The sequence below is a fragment of the Phyllosticta citribraziliensis genome (genome assembly GCF_038025025.1).
Source record: "Phyllosticta citribraziliensis strain CPC 17464 chromosome Unknown J3D65scaffold_16, whole genome shotgun sequence".
NCBI lineage: Eukaryota > Fungi > Ascomycota > Dothideomycetes > Botryosphaeriales > Phyllostictaceae > Phyllosticta > Phyllosticta citribraziliensis.
The window spans coordinates 362,040-379,374 of NW_027117353.1; the positions used below are offsets into that span (position 1 = coordinate 362,040).

The following is a 17,335-nucleotide window of genomic DNA, read 5'->3' on the forward strand; positions in this document are numbered from 1 at the left end:
GCACGCTGTAGTCCTGGCCGCCGCAGCCGCACTAGCCTGCCTACAACGGCGGCCATGTCTATAGGCGGCGGCTTCATCGGACCAGCTGGAGCACTTTGCTGAGCCTGCCCTGCCCTCGCGTCGCGCGGCCTGACCGAGCATGCCGCCCGCGACTCAGACGCCGTCGAATTGCTTCCAGTCTGCTTCAAACGCCGTCTGCTGCTCGACTCGATAGTTCGTTTGGCTGCAGCAACAGGAGCTGCACTTCATCATTATCGTCTCCCACACACACTAGTCTACAACGCCTAGGTACGATGCATAGCGCAACTGTCGACCTACACGTGGCAGCCAGGAGCCAAACGGTGCTGGTAGGTCTTCTCTCCGCTTTCGGCTTCGTCCTCGCGCTTCTGAAGACCGTGAGAGCCGAACATGGCCCGACTTTGATCATCATCTGCACCAGGCTGTCTCTGCTGCTTCTCGTTCAATCATCTTTGTCAGCCCTGGCCTCGTCCGCCTACTCATCATTCCACCGGGATCAGTATTCCCCTCGCTCTAGGCCCTGCCCTGTGGACTTTGCACCCAATCTCCGTCTGCCATTTTGAACCTGCTCTTCTCAATGGATCATTATGAGTATACTTTTGACTCATCAGAAAATGTGACAAGACCACAGGCCCGTCTGAATCTGCTGTATAAATCACGTCTGCCCACAGTTGAGTAATCGCGACCTTGGTTCCCGGGGAGCCTTTGGCGAGCGAGATAAGATATGATCCCGTGCAGCTTGACAAGCAGGTATATTGGAAGTCACAGGTTGCAAAGATCAAGTTCTGGACCAGGAAACTCGATTCGCGGAACAATATGTCCAGAAGAGGATTTGTATCAATTCAGAAATCCCTCTGCAGTCTCCTGCCGCATCCGCTCGTATCAACCTCCACTGATGCTGGCGGCGCTGGGCTCCGGGCCAGGTGCTGCAGGACGTCGACCTCTACAAGGATGCCTGCAATTTGTTCTACTCCCGGCTATGGTACAGCTTCACTTCTCGTTGGTGTGGAATGTGCCTTGGATCCGTAGCATCTAAAATCCCCTTTTTCACGACCTGACTACGCGGAGACCGTCCCTTGAAGCAGCAGCGTTCCTCAAGGACTGTCGTAATCTTGTCAGCAAGTGTCCACATGGTTGCCGCATCTCGCAGTTGTCCTCACGTTGTCACACTCCTCCCAAGCGCGGCCAGCGCCAAAACCAAGACCCACGAATGCCGGCCACGCGCGGCGTTTGAACAAGAGGACGGAGAAGACGATGCCGAAGGAGAGACCAAGGCCAGAGCGGATGAGCATGGAGGAGAGGCAGCGGTCCCACTGTTGTTTGCGCTCAAGGTCAGCCAGGAACGGAGCCAAGGGTGGATTGCAGGATGACGGGCGACGAGCGGGAAGGAGCGGCGTGCATCTCACGCATGATCCGCAGAGCTCAGAGTTCTTGCGCCAGGTTTCTGCAGGGCAGACGCACCTTGTCGTTGAGCAGAGCCTCGCTCATGGGCCTGGTGGAGCGGACAGGCGCAGCGGGAGGCGTGGGGGTCTTGTCGTCGGCCATTGTGGAGCGGGAGACGGCGACGAATGGGCAATGGCCTCAACGGATGTAGCGGTGGGCAGTGAGGAGCCGCTCGGCAGGCTGGATCGCGCGAGAGGATGGAGGCGTGGGTGTTGATGCGGTAGATGGAGCTGAAGTCTGTGTTTCGAGGCTAGCCACAGAGCTGCCGGTTTGAGACGTCGGCCTTGGCGTTTCGTGAGGCCGACACGCGGTGTGGCGTGGTGCCGGTGCGGTGCGGGCCTTACAGAAACTTGGAGCTGGCCGCCGGCCTTTTGCGCCAACGCATCTCCTCTCGCGCGGAGTGGTTGGAGATGGCGCCCGTTGCTCAGGTACGACTCTGCCAAATCCTTCTTCCTCGTCGCACCCGAACATGCGCTCATGTCTTATTCCACAGTCCCCAGATTCGCCCCCGCTGCGCAAGCTTCTCGCGCTTGATAACGACTTCCCGACCTTCGAGGGGAAGCTCGACCAAATCGAGTCCGTCTTGGGAGACCCTGACGGCGCCAGAGACTGCCAACATGGACAGGCCCCGTCACTCTACTACAGAGGGAACCCCAGGACCGAATGGGTTTTGCGATGGCTATTGACCAAGCTCAAGTTGGATGACAGCGATGGCCCGGCCGCGCGCTCCTCCTGGACCGCATGGCGACTTTTGACCAGAACCATCCTCGGACTACCTCCCTCTGTATCCGCAAAGGCTCTCAGTGTGCACACCTTTCTGCATACCCTCGAGAAGACGCTGCAAGACAACTTTGTGGACAAGCGCTCGCCAAAAGAAGATTTCGAGTCCACCAAACCGAAGACCACCAAGCCGTCTAAAAAGAGAAAAAGAGATGGGACGTTTTCGTCCTCCCTAGAGCGCAACGACCCTCTGGCCCTTTTTGATGCAGTCGTCGAAGCAGCTTCTACCGTTGTCGACCTAGGCTTCGACAACCTCGATGGCCAGGACAAGTCTGTCACGGAATTCGTCAAATCCGCATTACGCGCAGACATTGCGCAGGCCGCTCGTCTCTTCGGACTCTGGCTCCAGTCTGCGCATAGGCTCATAGCACAAGAATCGCTCGAGGAACGACCAGATTTGCTGGCTCGCATTCTCCCTCAGATACTTCGTATTTGGGAGGCAAGTGTGCCGGACCAAGGTGGCGAGGGGCAAAGTTCAGCCGAACAATTCTCGCAACATTGCCTAGTGCCTGCGGTCGTTCTCCTGTCTGATGTCACCGCCAAATCTTCATGTGACGATGGCACCAGCAATGGGAGTCTGACCATTGAATCAAAGATAAGCTCTGTGCTGGAGACTCTTTTGGCAAAGCACATTTTTGTACCTGCTCGCGCCGTCTTCTTCGCCGATGCTGAAGGGGGACGCTTCAAGTCCAAATCAACTTCTGCTCAGCTCTTTGACCGCAGCATCTCATTTCTCCTCAACCCTTTACGCGCGGCTTTGGACGGCAGAAGCGCAAACGTAAACAGCCCAGGCCCATTGGACTCTGATAGGCGCAAGGTCTTTGAAATTGTTGCTTCCCTCATGGACGTCTGCATTCGTTGCTCTCAGCGATCAACGCCAAAGAAGAGGCTCGACGAAGCACCGTGGCTCCAAAACGCATTCACTGGACTCTGCGATTGTATCGGCGCCCCTGTTTACGGTTCCGCTGGGAAAATCGACGGCGACCGGAGAATGGTGCTCGACCGCATGATCGACACTTTGGCAAAAAGGAAAGCTACCCTCGAGTCCGAAGTTTTGGCAAATGTTGTCAAGTTCTATTCTGGCATTTTCGCGGGCGAGGATGAATTTCCACAAAAGTTTGATCATCGACTTCTTGCGCGGATCATTGACTACGACTCGACCGTCTTTGTCAATTCGCCCAGCAGTAGCTCCCAGGATGACGAAGCATCTCTGGCTGATGCGATTTTCAATGCAGTCACGCATGCCAGCAAGTTGATCACGAAGAATGATGGCGTGCTCATGGACTCTGTTGTTCTCCCGCTGCTCAAAGCTTACGCGCAAGTTCGCGATTTGAAAGGATTCATTTCGCGCTGGTTCGCCCAGCTCAAGAGCATCGGGATCTCTTCCTTCTCCATGGAAAAGTCGATCTGGGCTCGGAAAGAGCTTTCCATCGGACTGCGCGAGGTTCTCGAGACGAGATTAACGGCTCGGCAGTTGTTTGACATGTTTAGCGAGTACTTGCAGCGGGTGTCAGCATGCGACACAATGTCTAAGAGCGCGGAACTGAACGAGGCCTCGGCCAGTCTCATCGTCCTTGACGCGTTGGTGAGCGCTTTGCAATCGGACGACACCATTGCTTCGGTGCAAGAAGTGTTGAGGTCAATCCAAAGGACCCTCTTTTTCTTCACTGGCGTTTCAAAAGAACCTGCAACTGTTGCAAGGGCGTTGCGCATTGTTGCCAGAGTACATGTACTTCTTCGGCCTTATCAAGAAGTTAACGAGGTCAAGAATGCTGCCGAAAGAGTGTTGAAAAAAGATGGCAAAAGTGTCGTGGAAATCATCAAGGCTGCTGAAAAGTCCGACGACGACGAAATTGCTGCCAGAGGCCAGGAGGCGTTCAACCTTGTTGCCACGCTTTGCAGCGACTTCATGGCGATACTGGACCTAAAGGCGCCCGCGAAGGACCTTTTCAACGAGTCTGCTGCTGTCCTCTTCCGTTCCAACGACAAGGTTTTGAAGAACATTACTGAAGGAGCCAAACGTCGCCGCACCGAGGATTCTGTCGCCGTGGCGACTTCCCGCTTGGAGTCTTTCACACTCAATGCTGCGGCTGTTCTCACTCAGTATCCCAGTCTTCTGGATTTACCTTCGCTTGATTCCCTAAGCGATCTCCTCAGGCTCTTGTTCTGGCACGCGTTTGGCGAATTCGCGGGGCATTTCGAGTCTTCGCAGCCCATGTCCTTTGGCCTAGTGTTCGAGGCCATGTCAGACATCATCCTTTCCATGCCATCGCACGACCTTAGGGATGTGCTCTTCACCGTGCTCTACGAAGGCTTGGAGCCAGAGAGCAAGCAAGGGAAATCGAAGGACGTGCGCCACCAGCTGCTTGCTTTCTCAGAGCTGCAATACCTTCGCATGCCGTTGTCGGCCATTAGTCGAAAGCACCGCGAACAAATCGTCAACCGCCTCTGCGAACTCTGCTGCGGTTCTGGAAAGAAGGGCCCTAGCAGCGAGGCACTGTTCAGGCATCTCAGTGTTCTAGTCAAACTCATGGGAGCTCCAAATGCAACCTCAGAGCTTGCAACGGACACCGACAGCCTATGGAATATTGCCCGGCTTGTCCAGAAGACGACCCCGACGAACAAGGACCTCTTGATTCTACTTGACGAGTTGGTTTGCTCAACTCTGGAAAATACCATTTCGGTCAAGGATCAACCACGCGGCCAGCAGTACCTTAAAGGATTCAAAGACATTATGAGCCGCTTTGTCAAAGGTTGCAACACCTTCAAGGACCACAATGCTGAGCTCATATGCTTCAAGTCTGCGCTTCGCATCTTGGAGAAAGCTGATTGCCTGGGCGACGAAGAGGAGGCTTACAAAACAATGAAGCGCTACCTCAGGACTCTGGATGATGACTTGGACAAGGTCTTGCCTGACCCCAAGGCTTTGCGCGCAGAGGATGATGATGCGTTTTTGAAAGCTGTCTTGCAGGCCGTGTCGGATCTGCCCACGTCGAGCTTGGGACGCGATGGTATTGTACAATTCGTGGATTCGTTTGGACCATGCTAACTTGTGGCAGGTTATCTTTTGAGCATCGAATCGAAGCTACTCAAGGTTGCTCGAGTGCAGAGCAAGTCGAGCTCGAGCATTTTGCAATCGGAGGCCTCATCGTGGGTTTCTATTGCAGAGGCCTTGGCCAATATATCAAGCCCCGATGAGGCTCAAACGGTCAGCACCATTATTTACGACTTGTGGGAACTTGGTCAGTTTTGCAGACGCACTGGTTGGGATTCGGCTAACAAGCATCAGATCTTTCTGCGACCGACCGCCACGCGCTGCTGAAAGCTTGCCGTAAAGCTCTGGGCTCACTTGGTCTGGATCTGAGAGCAGCCATGCTCTCGTCCTTGGTCGAGGAAGAGGATCAGAGCACCCATGCTCGGCTGGTTTTGGCGAACATTCTGATATCTTCGTTGCCAGGTATGTCACAAATTTCAACACTGACAAGATTAAACTGACCGCGCCCAGATAATCCTGGAAAGGAAGAAATCTCCGGTCAAAGCCTGAATGGTTTCGTGGCTCGATTGAGTACATACCTCGAGACGGTCGAGAATATGCGGGACCTCCATGCGGCTCTCAACTGCATCGACACGGTTTTGAAGGAAAAGGTAGCCTGTCTGGCTTTGAACAACCCTGACACAAAATATTGACCTCTTTCCAGCACTGGCTCGTATCACAGTACGCTGTTGAAAGCCTGATCGAATCTCTCTCTCGTCTCTCTTCACCAGTCGGCCCTGAGTTGCCCGAAGACCAGGCATCCATCATCTACACTCGCATTTGCAACACGACTCAGCTCATCATTGCCCTCCACCGCACGCGCCTCGGTGGTCGTTTCCACGTTCTGATCCCACTCCTGCAAAGACTCCTTCGATGCCTTTTCAAATTCGACATGCGCCAAACGAACCTGGGCGCCAGTCTCCACCCGCCTTGGTTATCCACCCGCTCGGACTCCAGCCCCATGCATGTTGCCCAAGCCGCGTCCTTTGCTCGCCTCATCACCACGCTCTGCTCGCCCACCGTCAGTGCCGTTCGCGGCTTCCACCGCGCCCGCAAGCGGCCTGCCAACGGCCACACCGAGCTGGTCGACGACACGAAGAAGGCGCGCGAGTACGCTGGCCAGTATGTCACTGCGCTTATCGCTACATTCTGTGCTGCTCAGCTCGCTGGACGCATCTCGCCAGAAAGCAGGGCTGCGCTTATGCCTGCATTATACGCCTGTGCGGACGTCGTTGGCGTCGAGGGCATGCGGGCCATGAACGCGGGCATGGGCGCGGCCGAGCGAGCCATTTGGAAGGGTGTGTATGCCGACTGGAGGCGCTTCGGGCGGTGGGAAGGACGTTGATCCATCAAAGTGGTCAGCTGAAGATGAAGACTTTTCCTAAACATGTTCGTATCTTCCCCTCCGCGCATCGTCTGCCCTCTTTCTCCATATCTCTCTCCCGCCGCGATGGTGGTTTGCTCCGGGTGGAAAGTTCTGTCATCATGAATGGCAACTCCTCCCACATCTTTGCTCCCCAGTCTCACTGTTTCACGCTCCACAGCTGTTGGACTACCAAATTGGCATTTCTATTCCCGTTCGTCTTGTTCGTCTTTTTCTCGTCAACTACCTTCCACCAGCAGCAGTGTACCGAGTTTGTCCATGCACATGCTTCTCGGTACAAAAAGTCCAAAAGTTCAGCCACGACACCTAGTCAAAATTGCATATGAGCGCGGGCGTCTTTCCCATCTACATCGGCGTTTTTTTTTTTTGCTGCCTGTCTGTCTGTCTGTCTGTCTGTCTGTACACAGGGTCTCTTTCTTGGATCGTCCCGCCTCCATCACGCATAGCCAGCAAGCAGCATGGCAGCGGACAGAGAGCACGAGGCGGACTTTGTAGTATGGTTTCGGTTGTATTTTTCTTGTACAGGGTCGTCTCTCCCCGGCCGCGAGGGGAAACCTATAAATCGAGTCGTGAATCAATGGATGCTTACTCCACATGGCGCGCTGCACGTGGCATACTTCCCGTCTACCTACGTGCCATAGCACGCGTCTGACTTGAGCGTTATGGAGCCGCAACCGACACAGGACGACGGGCGTCGTCACAAGGCGAGCATGGCAGGCGCAATTACTACTCGATGTAGGATGACATCACACGCGCTGCGCGCACCCGCGCACCGTGCCATCGCCTCGTCGCCATTCCCTCATTGCTGACCACCACCACCAGCCCTGCCTCCACGCGCCACCCGCACGCCCACGCGCCTCCTCTCTTCCTGCGCAGCGACGTCAGTCACGCACGCCACGCACGCAGGCACGATTGAATAGCCGTCGCAAATTAACACTAGCAGCAGCGCATGCATCGTCGGAGAAGAGGAGCGGAGTGAGAACAGATGTCCAGTGCGTGTTTTTGATACCAAGTTAGCCGGATGCGGTGTAGGCAGGTGCTTTTTGGCTCATTTCTGGAACCTTGGCGGGCGTGGGGGCAGGGGGGTGGTGGTTGTGGATGCCTGGGTTGGGTTGGAAAGGAGGTGCTGTTGTTGGCTGGGTGGTTGGGTGGGTGGCAGGGATCTGGGGTTTGGTTTTGATGTGTACTTTCAATCGGGTAGACGTTCGATGATTGAGCTGCTGTGCTCAATTGAACGAGGAGGTGGAGGAGTAGGAGCAGGAGAGGAATTTCTCAGGGGAGGTTGATTCGTGTCCTGGGATGAATGAGTCGTTGTGTAGCGCTGGAGTTGTCTTAGTTGTTTGATGCGTTGTTTCCGATCAGCCAACACCCTTGGATCTGGTGGCCGCGGAGGTGGACTCAGAGAAGGACAAGTTTGGCTGGACGAACTGATTCCGCGCAAGAACTGTAGAGGGAAAGACACTTGCTTTGAGGAAGAGAAAGAATTTTGTCGTCTGCGTCTCCGCTTGCCTCTTTGGTCAAGGCCGTGGCGGTCCCGTGACCAAGTCAAATTGGACGACTCGTCGGTCGGCTTGATGGATCCATCATCTCCCCACGAACCCACCGACGCGCCAGTTTAGCTCGGGACCGTCAGTATTTCTCCGCAAGACGATACGGGAGACATGTCGAAGAGTTGATGTATGTGAGCACTGACGAGATCCTATCGAGTCAACTAGCGACGGCCAGGGCAGCAGCTTATCAGCCAAGCGATAAAGCGACGTCAGACGATCCTTCTGGGGCATTTTTTCTCAGCCCTGGGAAAGCCGTGTGCATGCACAAGTGGCGCCGACAAGAGATGGCTTCCATGGACGAGGGAGGCCCGAGTGCAGTACATCCCACACGCGCCCGCCCAGGGCCAGCAAAGGGATGCTTGCTAGGGTCGCCTCTAGCTCAGCCTGGCCGTTGAGCGTATAATGGTTTCAAGATAAGGCAGAGCAGCACTGTATCCTCGGGGGATGGCCGCTCCCTACTACGCACTTCGTCACGCGCGACCGTTGTCTCTGATTTTGGCGCGTCCAGGCGAGCACAGCATAAAACATTAAGAAGTGCCCTTGGTCGCCATTCTCAGCGGAGATATTCAACCCTGAGTCTTGGACATTACCGCACGGCAACGGCGCAGCGATAAGGATCTTGCTCCCGCAGTGGTCAACATCCCGGCCACAGACGGCCCCTAGCTCACTTTGGACGCACCCGACCGCCGTTTCTTCTGCTCTCTTTGGGGGACCATCTACTCCACGGCAACAATGTCGCGCGGGCGCCGGTATTATATGACTAGCCTCTTCTCCCGCCATGGTACGACGAGTCTCTCCTCCAGCTCCCATTTCGCTTTCACACCTCCCGATTAACTCGTCCGACCAAGGAGCAGACGAGCCAGAAAGGGAACCTCTGATAGCCTCTCCCGCCTCGTCATCTACCTCGTCCCCTCCACGTGCTCCTCCACGTCAGACCGCGGCTGGCAGTACCCAACCTGCCGTTGTCAAGTCGCCGCCACGGTCGCCTGCTGGCTCGTCGCCGACTGATTCTCTTCTTGGAATTCACAGCGAACCATCGCTCGCTTCCGTCATGGAGAAGGTCAAGAGCTCCAAGCTTGCCTACTATCTCGACAAGCTTGCCGTCGAGAGCGAACCTGGTCTCACGAGCACACAATTGTTGCTCACAAATTACGACCTCAAGCCCGTTGAGCAAGAACGTCGTCAATGGCGCTCCTGGAACTTTGTGGGGTTTTGGGTTGGTATGTATCTTTCCGGCGCGCCCAACCATGATGCGAGCTGACACGCCCCAACAGCCGATTCGTTCAACATCAACACTTGGATGATTGCGTCGTCGACAATCTCCAATGGTTGCTCTTGGTGGCAGGCATGGATCTGCGTTTGGATTGGTTACGCCATTGCAGCCTGTTTTGTTTGTGCGACTGGTCGGATTGGCGCCACTTACCACATCGGCTTTCCAGTCGTCAACAGAGCCTCTTTTGGCATCTGGGGCTCGCTGTGGCCTGTTTTTAACCGCGCTGCCATGGCTTGCATCTGGTACGGCGTCCAGGCGTGGATCGGAGGTGAGTGCGTGCAATTAATGATTCGAGCCATCTGGAACAACTGGCGAGAGGTAAGCATGCTCACCCACGTCTATGACCAATCCCACTTATCATGGACAGAACGCTGTTCACAATGGCATCGAAAGCTCTGGGACGTCGACCGTCATGTTTGTGAGCTTCTTCTTCTTTTGGCTTTTCAGTCTTCCGGCCATTTGGTTTCCGGTCCACAAGATCCGCCACCTCTTCACCGTCAAGGCCTACGTCGTCCCCGTTGCGGCAATCGCCTTCTTCATTTGGTTCATCGTCAAAGCTGGCGGAATCGGACCAATCGTTCACCAACCGGCATCTCTCAAAGGCAGCGCCTTGGCCTGGGAAATTGTCAAAGGCATCATGAGCTCCATTGCAAACTTTAGCACCCTCATCGTCAACGATCCGGATTTTTCGAGATTTGCAAAGTCTCCGCGCAGCGCGCTTTGGTCGCAGCTGTTCACCATTCCGATTGGATTTGGAATCACCTCATTTATTGGCATCATTGTCTCGTCTTCGGCGAAAGTTATTTACCCCGACTCCGACCCGGTGTGGAATCCTCTTGATCTTTTGACCATGGTGCTGGATCGGGAGAACACGAACGCCAACCGCTTTGGCGTCTTCGTCATTGCTGCCGCGTTCTCTCTCGCCCAGCTCGGCACAAACATCGCAGCCAACTCTGTGTCAGCCGGAACTGACATGACTGCTCTCCTTCCGCGCTACATCAACATCCGCCGTGGAGGCTATGTTTGCGCGCTCGTTGGCCTCTGCATGTGCCCATGGAACTTGGTCAACACCAGCAACAACTTTACCACGTACCTGTCCGCCTACTCGGTCTTCCTGTCGTCAATCGCAGGCGTCATGATTTGCGACTACTACATTGTTCGCAAGGGCTACTTCGACATCAAGCAGCTCTACTCGAGCCGAGAGGCCGGAGCCTACTTCTTCACGGCAGGCTTCCACTGGCGCGGCTACGCGGCGTACATTTGCGGAATCCTCATCAACGTCGTGGGCTTCGCCGGCGCCGTCGGTCGTAAAGTGCCGGCCGGAGCGACGTACATCTACAACCTGAATTACTTTACTGGATTCATCGTCAGCAGCGTGGTCTACTGGTTGCTTTGCAAAGTCAGCCCTATACCGGCGACGAGTGACGTGTGGATGGAGGTTGGCGACGAAATTAATGACATTAGCCTTGCTGAAGGGGATAGGGCGAGCGAACGATATGATGAGGAGGTCATGGCTGGTGGAGTCAAGGCGGAAGACGGTAAAGAGCACAAGACGTCGCTTGCCAGTAGAATTAGAAGGCGCCTGGACTAAAAGGGTATGTGGGTTTGGAGGTCATTCGATATCACGACGGAGCTTCGACGGGAAACCGTTGTTACGAGAGCAAAAAAATTTCTTTTATCTTTCTAGAGGAGCACTTTCGCGACGGTCGAAGAATGAGACATTCCATCGAGCCGCAGGGACGAGGCACGTGAGAACGAGTGGAGCTCCGATCCAACTTCCCAAACGGGAAAGTTGCTTGCTGTCCTCTTCGGAGCCGCCTGACTAATCGAACGGTGGCGGCGGACGCGCTGACAACCTGGCACCTGGCACCTGGCCACCTCTCCACTGCCCCCAAGCTCTGAGCTCCAAGCTCAAAAACACCACCTCTTCACGCCCGCTACCAACCAATTCCACCCACGACCGTCAACACACACACGATGGTCCGTCTCTCATTCCTCAGCGGCCTCGCCCTCCTCGGCGCGTCTGCCAGCGCCGCCGTCCTCGACCTCGTCCCGGACAACTTTGACGACATTGTCCTCAAGTCGGGCAAGCCGGCGCTCGTCGAATTCTTCGCGCCGTGGTGCGGACACTGCAAGAACCTGGCGCCCGTGTACGAGGAGCTCGGCGGCGTGTTCGAGTACGCAAAGGACAAGGTCAGCGTGGCCAAGGTCGACGCCGACGCGCACCGCTCGCTGGGCCAGAAGTTCGGCGTGCAGGGCTTCCCCACGCTCAAGTGGTTCGACGGCAAGAGCGACACACCCGAGGACTACAAGGGGGGACGTGACTTGGAGAGCTTGAGCGCCTTCATTCAGGAGAAGACGGGCGTCAAGCCCAAGGTCAAGGGCAAGGCGCCGTCGGAGGTGGTCGAGTTGGACGACACGAGCTTCAAGGAGCAGGTTGGTGGCGAGCAGCACGTCATTGTTGCTTTCACAGCGCCGTGGTGTGGACGTACGTACCTTCACAATTCCATCATTTGTCGAGATCAAGTTGGCTGACCTTAGACAGACTGCAAGAACCTTGCGCCCACCTGGGAGACTGTGGCTCAAGACTTCAAGACGGAGCCTTCGGTCATCATCGCTAAGGTCGACGTCGAGTCCCCCAAATCCAAGAGCCTGCCTGAGGAGTTTGGTGTCAAGTCTTACCCCACCATCAAGTTCTTCCCCAAGGGCAGCTCCATTGCTATTGAGTATGTTGGCGGCCGCTCCGAGGAGAACCTCGTCGACTACCTGAACGAGAAGGCCGGCACCCAGCGCGCGCCTGGCGGCGGCCTCACCGCTCTCGGCGGCACCATCGAGGCCTTCAACACCGTCATCGACAAGGCCAGGGACAACTGGTCCGAGGGCATCGAGGCGGCCAAGAAGGTCGCCGGCGAGGCCGAGGGCAAGTACAAGGAATACTACGTCAAGGTGTTTGAGAAGCTGTCGGCCAACCAGGGCTACGTGGACAAGGAGCTTGCTCGTCTGGAGGGCCTGCTCAAGAAGGGCTCGCTGGCTCCTGAGAAGGTCGACGACTTGACCAGCAGGACCAACATCCTCCGCCTGTTCAAGAAGCAAGATGATGAGAAGAGCGAGTTGTAGATGGCACTTGACTGGCATTTATTGTTGATTGGATTGGGTCGTTGGGGCGAGCATAGGTTTTCTTGAATCACAAAAAGCGCAATTCTTGGACTGGATGTGGCATGATGGCTCTGGTGAACCTTTGATGTGGTATACCATTCGCTTTGGACACAATGCTTTGAAACGCTCTGGAGGATAAGCATTCTACGGAATCGATCTAGTCCCTGTTGCGTTGCTCCTATCCCTTTCGACTTCTTGCCGCAATGACGCGCTGTGGTTTCTTCGGCTGCTGCTTGGCCGTCGACTTAGTCTGCCCTATCGTTGATGTCTGAGAGCTGGCTGTTAAAGTTGATTTGACTGGTTGTTTGGCTGGCACTTTGGCAAGTTTTGTAGGGCGTAATTTTGGAGGTGCAATGAGGTAGGTGAAGGCAGATTGGGGTAGCAGATGGATTGACGGAGTCACTACTCAGATAAGTCACAATTATTCCCCGCGAAAACACACAGCAAACAGCAACCATTCATTGCTTCCCCCAGAACCCGCCCCCTGCCCCTCCCCTCCGTCCGCAGTCCAGTCCAGTCCATCGTAGTTCATCGCAACCAGCCAAGCACCAACGCCCGCGGCCCCCCCCCCCCCCCCCAGTCCCTGCGCCACGCGCGCAAGGTCCGCCCCCGCAACCACGTCGTCTTGTTTCGGGCCCTTGGCACTGGCTGCTTGCTCTGTAAGCCGTCAGTCACAGCCTCTTTTCTGCTGCTGCTGCTGCGGCGGCGGCGGCGGAGGCCGTGGCTGCTGGTCCTCGTTTCTCTTTCTCATCCAAACGAAGGCGCTTTGGCCCCCATGTGCGCTTGTGCTTGCTTCATGTTTGAATCCAATCGGACGCCAGAAGCCGGAAGCCAGAAGCCGGAAGCCAGAAGCTAGAAGCCAGAAGCCAGAAGTGTTGAAACAAGTGTCGCAGCGGCGGAGGCGGCGGTGTGGCTGCTGCTGCTGCGGTTGCTGTTGGCGGTGGGTTGGCGGACCGCATGCACGCACATGCTTCTGACGACTGATCAGATGCCGTTTTCGGATCTTGGAGTTCTGCTTGTCTTGACGTCTTCTTGTTTTAGATGTGCGCGTGTCCGACGCATGTGGTGGTGACTTGTGTGCGTGCTGGCTTGTTGGCTTGACTGCTTGCTGCCGGCCTGCCTGCCTGCCTGCTGCGATGGACAGATGCCACTGTTCGGATGTTCGGATAGTTCGTGCAAGAGGTTGGGTTGGCGAGCGACTATCAAGGTCGCCGGGGTCTGCGAGGTCGGTGGCTGGGCAGAGTAGATGGAGACGTGGCGGCTGTCTGTCTACCTCGTCTAGGGGAGGGAATAGCAGCGTGCGATGTGGGCAGTTAGGTGAGAAATATCGGAATGTTGTAGTCGAGGCTCGCATTGGAAAACAGCTTTGGAAGAACCTTTTCGCATTTTGAATAGAACAAGCTACATATCAAGCGCCGTGAAAAGCTAAACCTCGGAGAAAGAAAATTGAAGAAGAGAAACAGGCCGTGAATTATGTTCCTTTCGTCGCGGCGTCCATCGATCAATCGATCCATCCATCAGTCATCGTGTCCAAATATGAGATCGAAGTTGAAAGGGAAAGGGAAAAAGACAACACCATTCCCACAGGAGAACATTGGGGGGACGTTGGTAAACTGGAAAATTCGCAAACACGAGAGCCGACAGGAAAAAAAAAAAAAAAAGAAAAGAAAACCGCAGAGGGGCAAGATCGAGACGGACAAGAAAACAAATGGTATAATGCGACGTCCCAGCGACAACGCCCAGGAAACACACGCAGGAGCAATCTCGGAATCAGGGGTGGGGGGCAAAGGGTGGAAAAGGGAAGTATCACTCCTTGAACGCAAACATAGTCCCACATTCAAACTCCGTCCCAAACTCCCAACACTCTCTGACAATTTCCAGTTCGTCCCACCACCAGGTGCCCTCACTGACGAACGAGCCCCAGGAATCCTTCCAAAGGCCGCGCGCGACCAGTGCGGCGAGCTCACCTTTGAGCCTCGCAGCCGCGTCCTCTGTTTCCTCGTCCGCGGGCGACTCTTCCACGACCGGCTCCAACCCGGGCGACCTGTCCGACAGCTTGGGACCGCCGCCGCCGATGATGCCGAAGCGCTTGCTGTGGCTCTCAGCGCCGCCGCCGCTGCCCTCGCCCGGCCGGCCGCCTCGCATGTCTTCCTGGCGCACCTTGCGCCGCAGCGAGACGGGGCTGGTCTCCTTGCTCTTGCTGCCGCTGCTCGACTTGCCCGACCCGGACTCGGCCTTGTCCAGCTTCGATGACGGCGACCACGACCCTTCGATCATCTGCGACATGGCCGTCGCCGGCAGGTGTAGTTTGTGCGCCACCATGTCTTCGTTGCCCTCGAGAATGTTGAACCCGGCGTCTGCTACCCACTCCGGTATCACAGTGAGCGGCTTGTGGCAGCGTGTGCCGCGCTCGAGTCCCGGAAGCAGCCGGTCCTCGAGCCAGTCGCGGAAGAGGGGACCGAGCGTTTTGTTGACGGGCGTGGGTTCGACGAGGCGCAGCTCGAGAATGCCGCCGGGCGCGAGGATGCGGAAAAGGTCGCGGAGGAGCGCTTTCATTTGCGACGAGGGGAGCTGAGCGGGGAGCGTGGCGGCGCGGATGTGGTTGAAGGAGGCAGCGACGTAGGGAAGGGGGAGGAGGCCGGCGTAGGGAACGGTGAGGGGCTGCACGTTGGAAGGAAGAGGTATGGAGGTGAGAGGCGCTTTGGTGGTGAGGAAGGAGATTTGCGACTTGGGATATACGGCGGACAGCTGATAAACCTCGGCTGCAAACATGTCAGTATGATCATGTAGTAAGAAAATAGGTAGAATGCGGACCTAGGTTGCTGTACAACTCGAGAGCGCGCTTGGGTTGTCGGAAGAGAGTAGGAAGGCCCATCAAAGGACCAACGCCTTGGTTCGGGACCAACGAGTTCTCCATATTCTGCAGCTGGAGTGCCGTCAGAGCCCACAAGTGTCGCTCAACCTCAATTTCACCCTCTCTTTCCGGATGGTCAAAGTCTTCGGGAGCTACATCACTGTTCAAGTGGCTCAGGATTATCTCAGGCCCGGCCTTCTCCATGCGGCGAATGAAGCGCTGAAAGTCGGACAGCGTTTTGGCGTCGGGCTCGCAGACAAACATGTCGTCAAACGTGGGCGTAGCATCGGAGGACACTCGGCTTCCGTGAGACTTGTTGGAGGCAATGTCCCAATCCGAAGGCGCTTGCCAATTGCACGCAGGGGTGGCCTTCTCAGCGGCACCCTGATCAACAAACGAGTCGATTTCGTTATCGGCGTAGATGTGGGAGGAAACTGAAGCTGACAGAGATATGGAACTCGTGGACCTGGAAATGTTAACCATCACCGACTTGATGGATTTACCTATGCGACTGGGTCGTAAAACGCGAGGTCTAAGGCAAAAAATATCATCCCGCGAGAACGCATTAGACGCATGTGTCATTTCACTCACCGGCCGTGTAGCGACGGAGATGTCTGCTCCTCATCAGTACTCGCGCCATTGGAAGGACACCAGACCTGTGGATGAGATTGTGAGAAAAATAGTAGAAAGATATGCGGAAAGATGCGTACTTCTTGAGTCGTTGTGCGCGTCACATATGAATTCTCGCTCAGTGACTGTACTTCATGCACCTGAACCTTGCCAACGACTTTCTTGTCCTTGTGTGATTCTTCGTCCGGCTCGTGGCCATTGGCTTTGACTGTCGACACTGCTTATCTCAACATGACCATCCACATTGATTGTGACCAGACGGACGTACCGGATGAAGTCGTAAAGCACGACTTGGGTATGCTCTCGCTCGAATTCGCGGGGATCGCGCCAGGAGGCGCAAGTGAAGTCTTGCCTGACAGCTTATATCCAGACTTTGCATGCCCTGCCTCCAGTCGATTCGACGATTTGGACAACTTCGGGGATCTTCGCGGCTGGACCGACTTGACGGACTTTTTGCGAGTTGGAAGGGACCAGGAGGAGGCGCTACTGTCGATTTGAAGACTCGGGGCAGAGGTGTTCTTTTCGCGGTCCCTCAGTTTCCTCTCTCGCGCCTGGCCCACCGTCTCGGCGGTTTCATGCGTCCACGAAAGGTCTGCGGAAAACATTGAGGTAGCAGTTACCATGTGGATGGGTCAGACCTCGCGGATGGAGGAGAATCTCCCGACGAACGAGAAACAATCCGGCGTAGTTCGAGAGTGGGTGTGGTCTAGCAGATTGACGTGCAGCTCTAAGACAGAACGGAGCGGGACAAGTCCAACGCGGCAGGCCAGGCGAGTCAAGGCACCGAAGCCTGAGAGAAGATTCGCGGGCGCCCGCACATGACGGCTAGCAACTAAGCTTCGAAGCTAGAGACACTGACACAGGGCGGCCGAGATTGTGTGCGCGTGGCACAGAGTGCACAGGCACGAAGCGGGGATGGAGAGCATGGGAAAGTTTAAAGAAACCTGGGGGTCGCTTGAGGTGCCATGGGGTTTGCTGCCGTGGGAGCCTGACAAGGCTAGGACTGTCCCATGAGTGCGGCCTGCAAACTCTCCGCGGCCGTTTCACACGCCCGCTCTCATCCGCTTCCCAGAGCGATACCACTGTGCCATTTGGACGTTCCGCGCCGCATTGGTATCGTTGAGTTCGCGCTGCTGCCAGGTACGCGCATAAATTTTCGGGGTCGTGATTGCGATACTTGCTAACTTGACGCCAAGTGAGGCTTTCGTACTGC

The 17,335-nt window shown here is 55.9% G+C and overlaps 8 protein-coding genes across 8 annotated transcripts; 5 read left to right on the top strand and 3 right to left on the bottom strand.

Annotated features, from left to right (window-relative positions):
• Positions 1-258: 258 nt before the first annotated feature.
• Positions 259-620, top strand: J3D65DRAFT_642350 (uncharacterized protein). The gene has a single exon (XM_066801980.1). The coding sequence runs from the start codon at positions 294-296 to the stop codon at positions 579-581; it is 288 nt and encodes a 95-aa protein (XP_066650006.1). The 5' UTR covers positions 259-293; the 3' UTR covers positions 582-620.
• Positions 621-672: 52 nt separating this feature from the next.
• J3D65DRAFT_642352 (uncharacterized protein) lies at positions 673-1,688 on the bottom strand. The gene is made up of 3 exons (XM_066801981.1): positions 1,480-1,688; positions 1,179-1,331; positions 673-1,119 (listed from the first exon to the last, which is right to left on the bottom strand). The coding sequence occupies exons 1-3, from the start codon at positions 1,561-1,563 to the stop codon at positions 1,066-1,068; spliced, it is 291 nt and encodes a 96-aa protein (XP_066650007.1). The 5' UTR covers positions 1,564-1,688; the 3' UTR covers positions 673-1,065.
• A 90-nt stretch (positions 1,689-1,778) lies between these two features.
• On the top strand, positions 1,779-7,069 carry J3D65DRAFT_642357 (Urb2/Npa2 family-domain-containing protein). Its single transcript, XM_066801982.1, has 5 exons — positions 1,779-5,252; positions 5,301-5,483; positions 5,531-5,698; positions 5,747-5,886; positions 5,940-7,069. The coding sequence occupies exons 1-5, from the start codon at positions 1,931-1,933 to the stop codon at positions 6,618-6,620; spliced, it is 4,494 nt and encodes a 1,497-aa protein (XP_066650008.1). The 5' UTR covers positions 1,779-1,930; the 3' UTR covers positions 6,621-7,069.
• J3D65DRAFT_170970 (uncharacterized protein) lies at positions 6,802-7,539 on the top strand. Its single transcript, XM_066794254.1, has 2 exons — positions 6,802-7,394; positions 7,482-7,539. Exon 1 carries the CDS (start codon positions 6,982-6,984, stop codon positions 7,309-7,311), a length of 330 nt encoding a protein of 109 aa, XP_066650009.1. The 5' UTR covers positions 6,802-6,981; the 3' UTR covers positions 7,312-7,394; positions 7,482-7,539.
• A 1,721-nt stretch (positions 7,540-9,260) lies between these two features.
• Positions 9,261-11,073, top strand: J3D65DRAFT_562054 (uracil permease; the record flags this gene model as incomplete). The annotated part of the gene is made up of 3 exons (XM_066797545.1): positions 9,261-9,429; positions 9,484-9,818; positions 9,850-11,073. The coding sequence occupies 3 exons, from the start codon at positions 9,261-9,263 to the stop codon at positions 11,071-11,073; spliced, it is 1,728 nt and encodes a 575-aa protein (XP_066650010.1).
• Positions 11,074-11,359: 286 nt separating this feature from the next.
• Positions 11,360-13,088, top strand: J3D65DRAFT_598158 (putative disulfide isomerase). The gene is made up of 2 exons (XM_066797850.1): positions 11,360-11,970; positions 12,028-13,088. Exons 1-2 carry the CDS (start codon positions 11,460-11,462, stop codon positions 12,597-12,599), a joined length of 1,083 nt encoding a protein of 360 aa, XP_066650011.1. The 5' UTR covers positions 11,360-11,459; the 3' UTR covers positions 12,600-13,088.
• Positions 13,089-13,244: 156 nt separating this feature from the next.
• On the bottom strand, positions 13,245-14,218 carry J3D65DRAFT_171089 (uncharacterized protein). Its single transcript, XM_066794255.1, has one exon. The coding sequence runs from the start codon at positions 13,990-13,992 to the stop codon at positions 13,306-13,308; it is 687 nt and encodes a 228-aa protein (XP_066650012.1). The 5' UTR covers positions 13,993-14,218; the 3' UTR covers positions 13,245-13,305.
• J3D65DRAFT_171346 (uncharacterized protein) lies at positions 14,219-17,052 on the bottom strand. Its single transcript, XM_066794256.1, has 5 exons — positions 16,391-17,052; positions 16,203-16,339; positions 16,084-16,148; positions 15,453-16,024; positions 14,219-15,400 (listed from the first exon to the last, which is right to left on the bottom strand). Exons 1-5 carry the CDS (start codon positions 16,743-16,745, stop codon positions 14,445-14,447), a joined length of 2,085 nt encoding a protein of 694 aa, XP_066650013.1. The 5' UTR covers positions 16,746-17,052; the 3' UTR covers positions 14,219-14,444.
• Between the last annotated feature and the right edge of the window lie 283 nt (positions 17,053-17,335).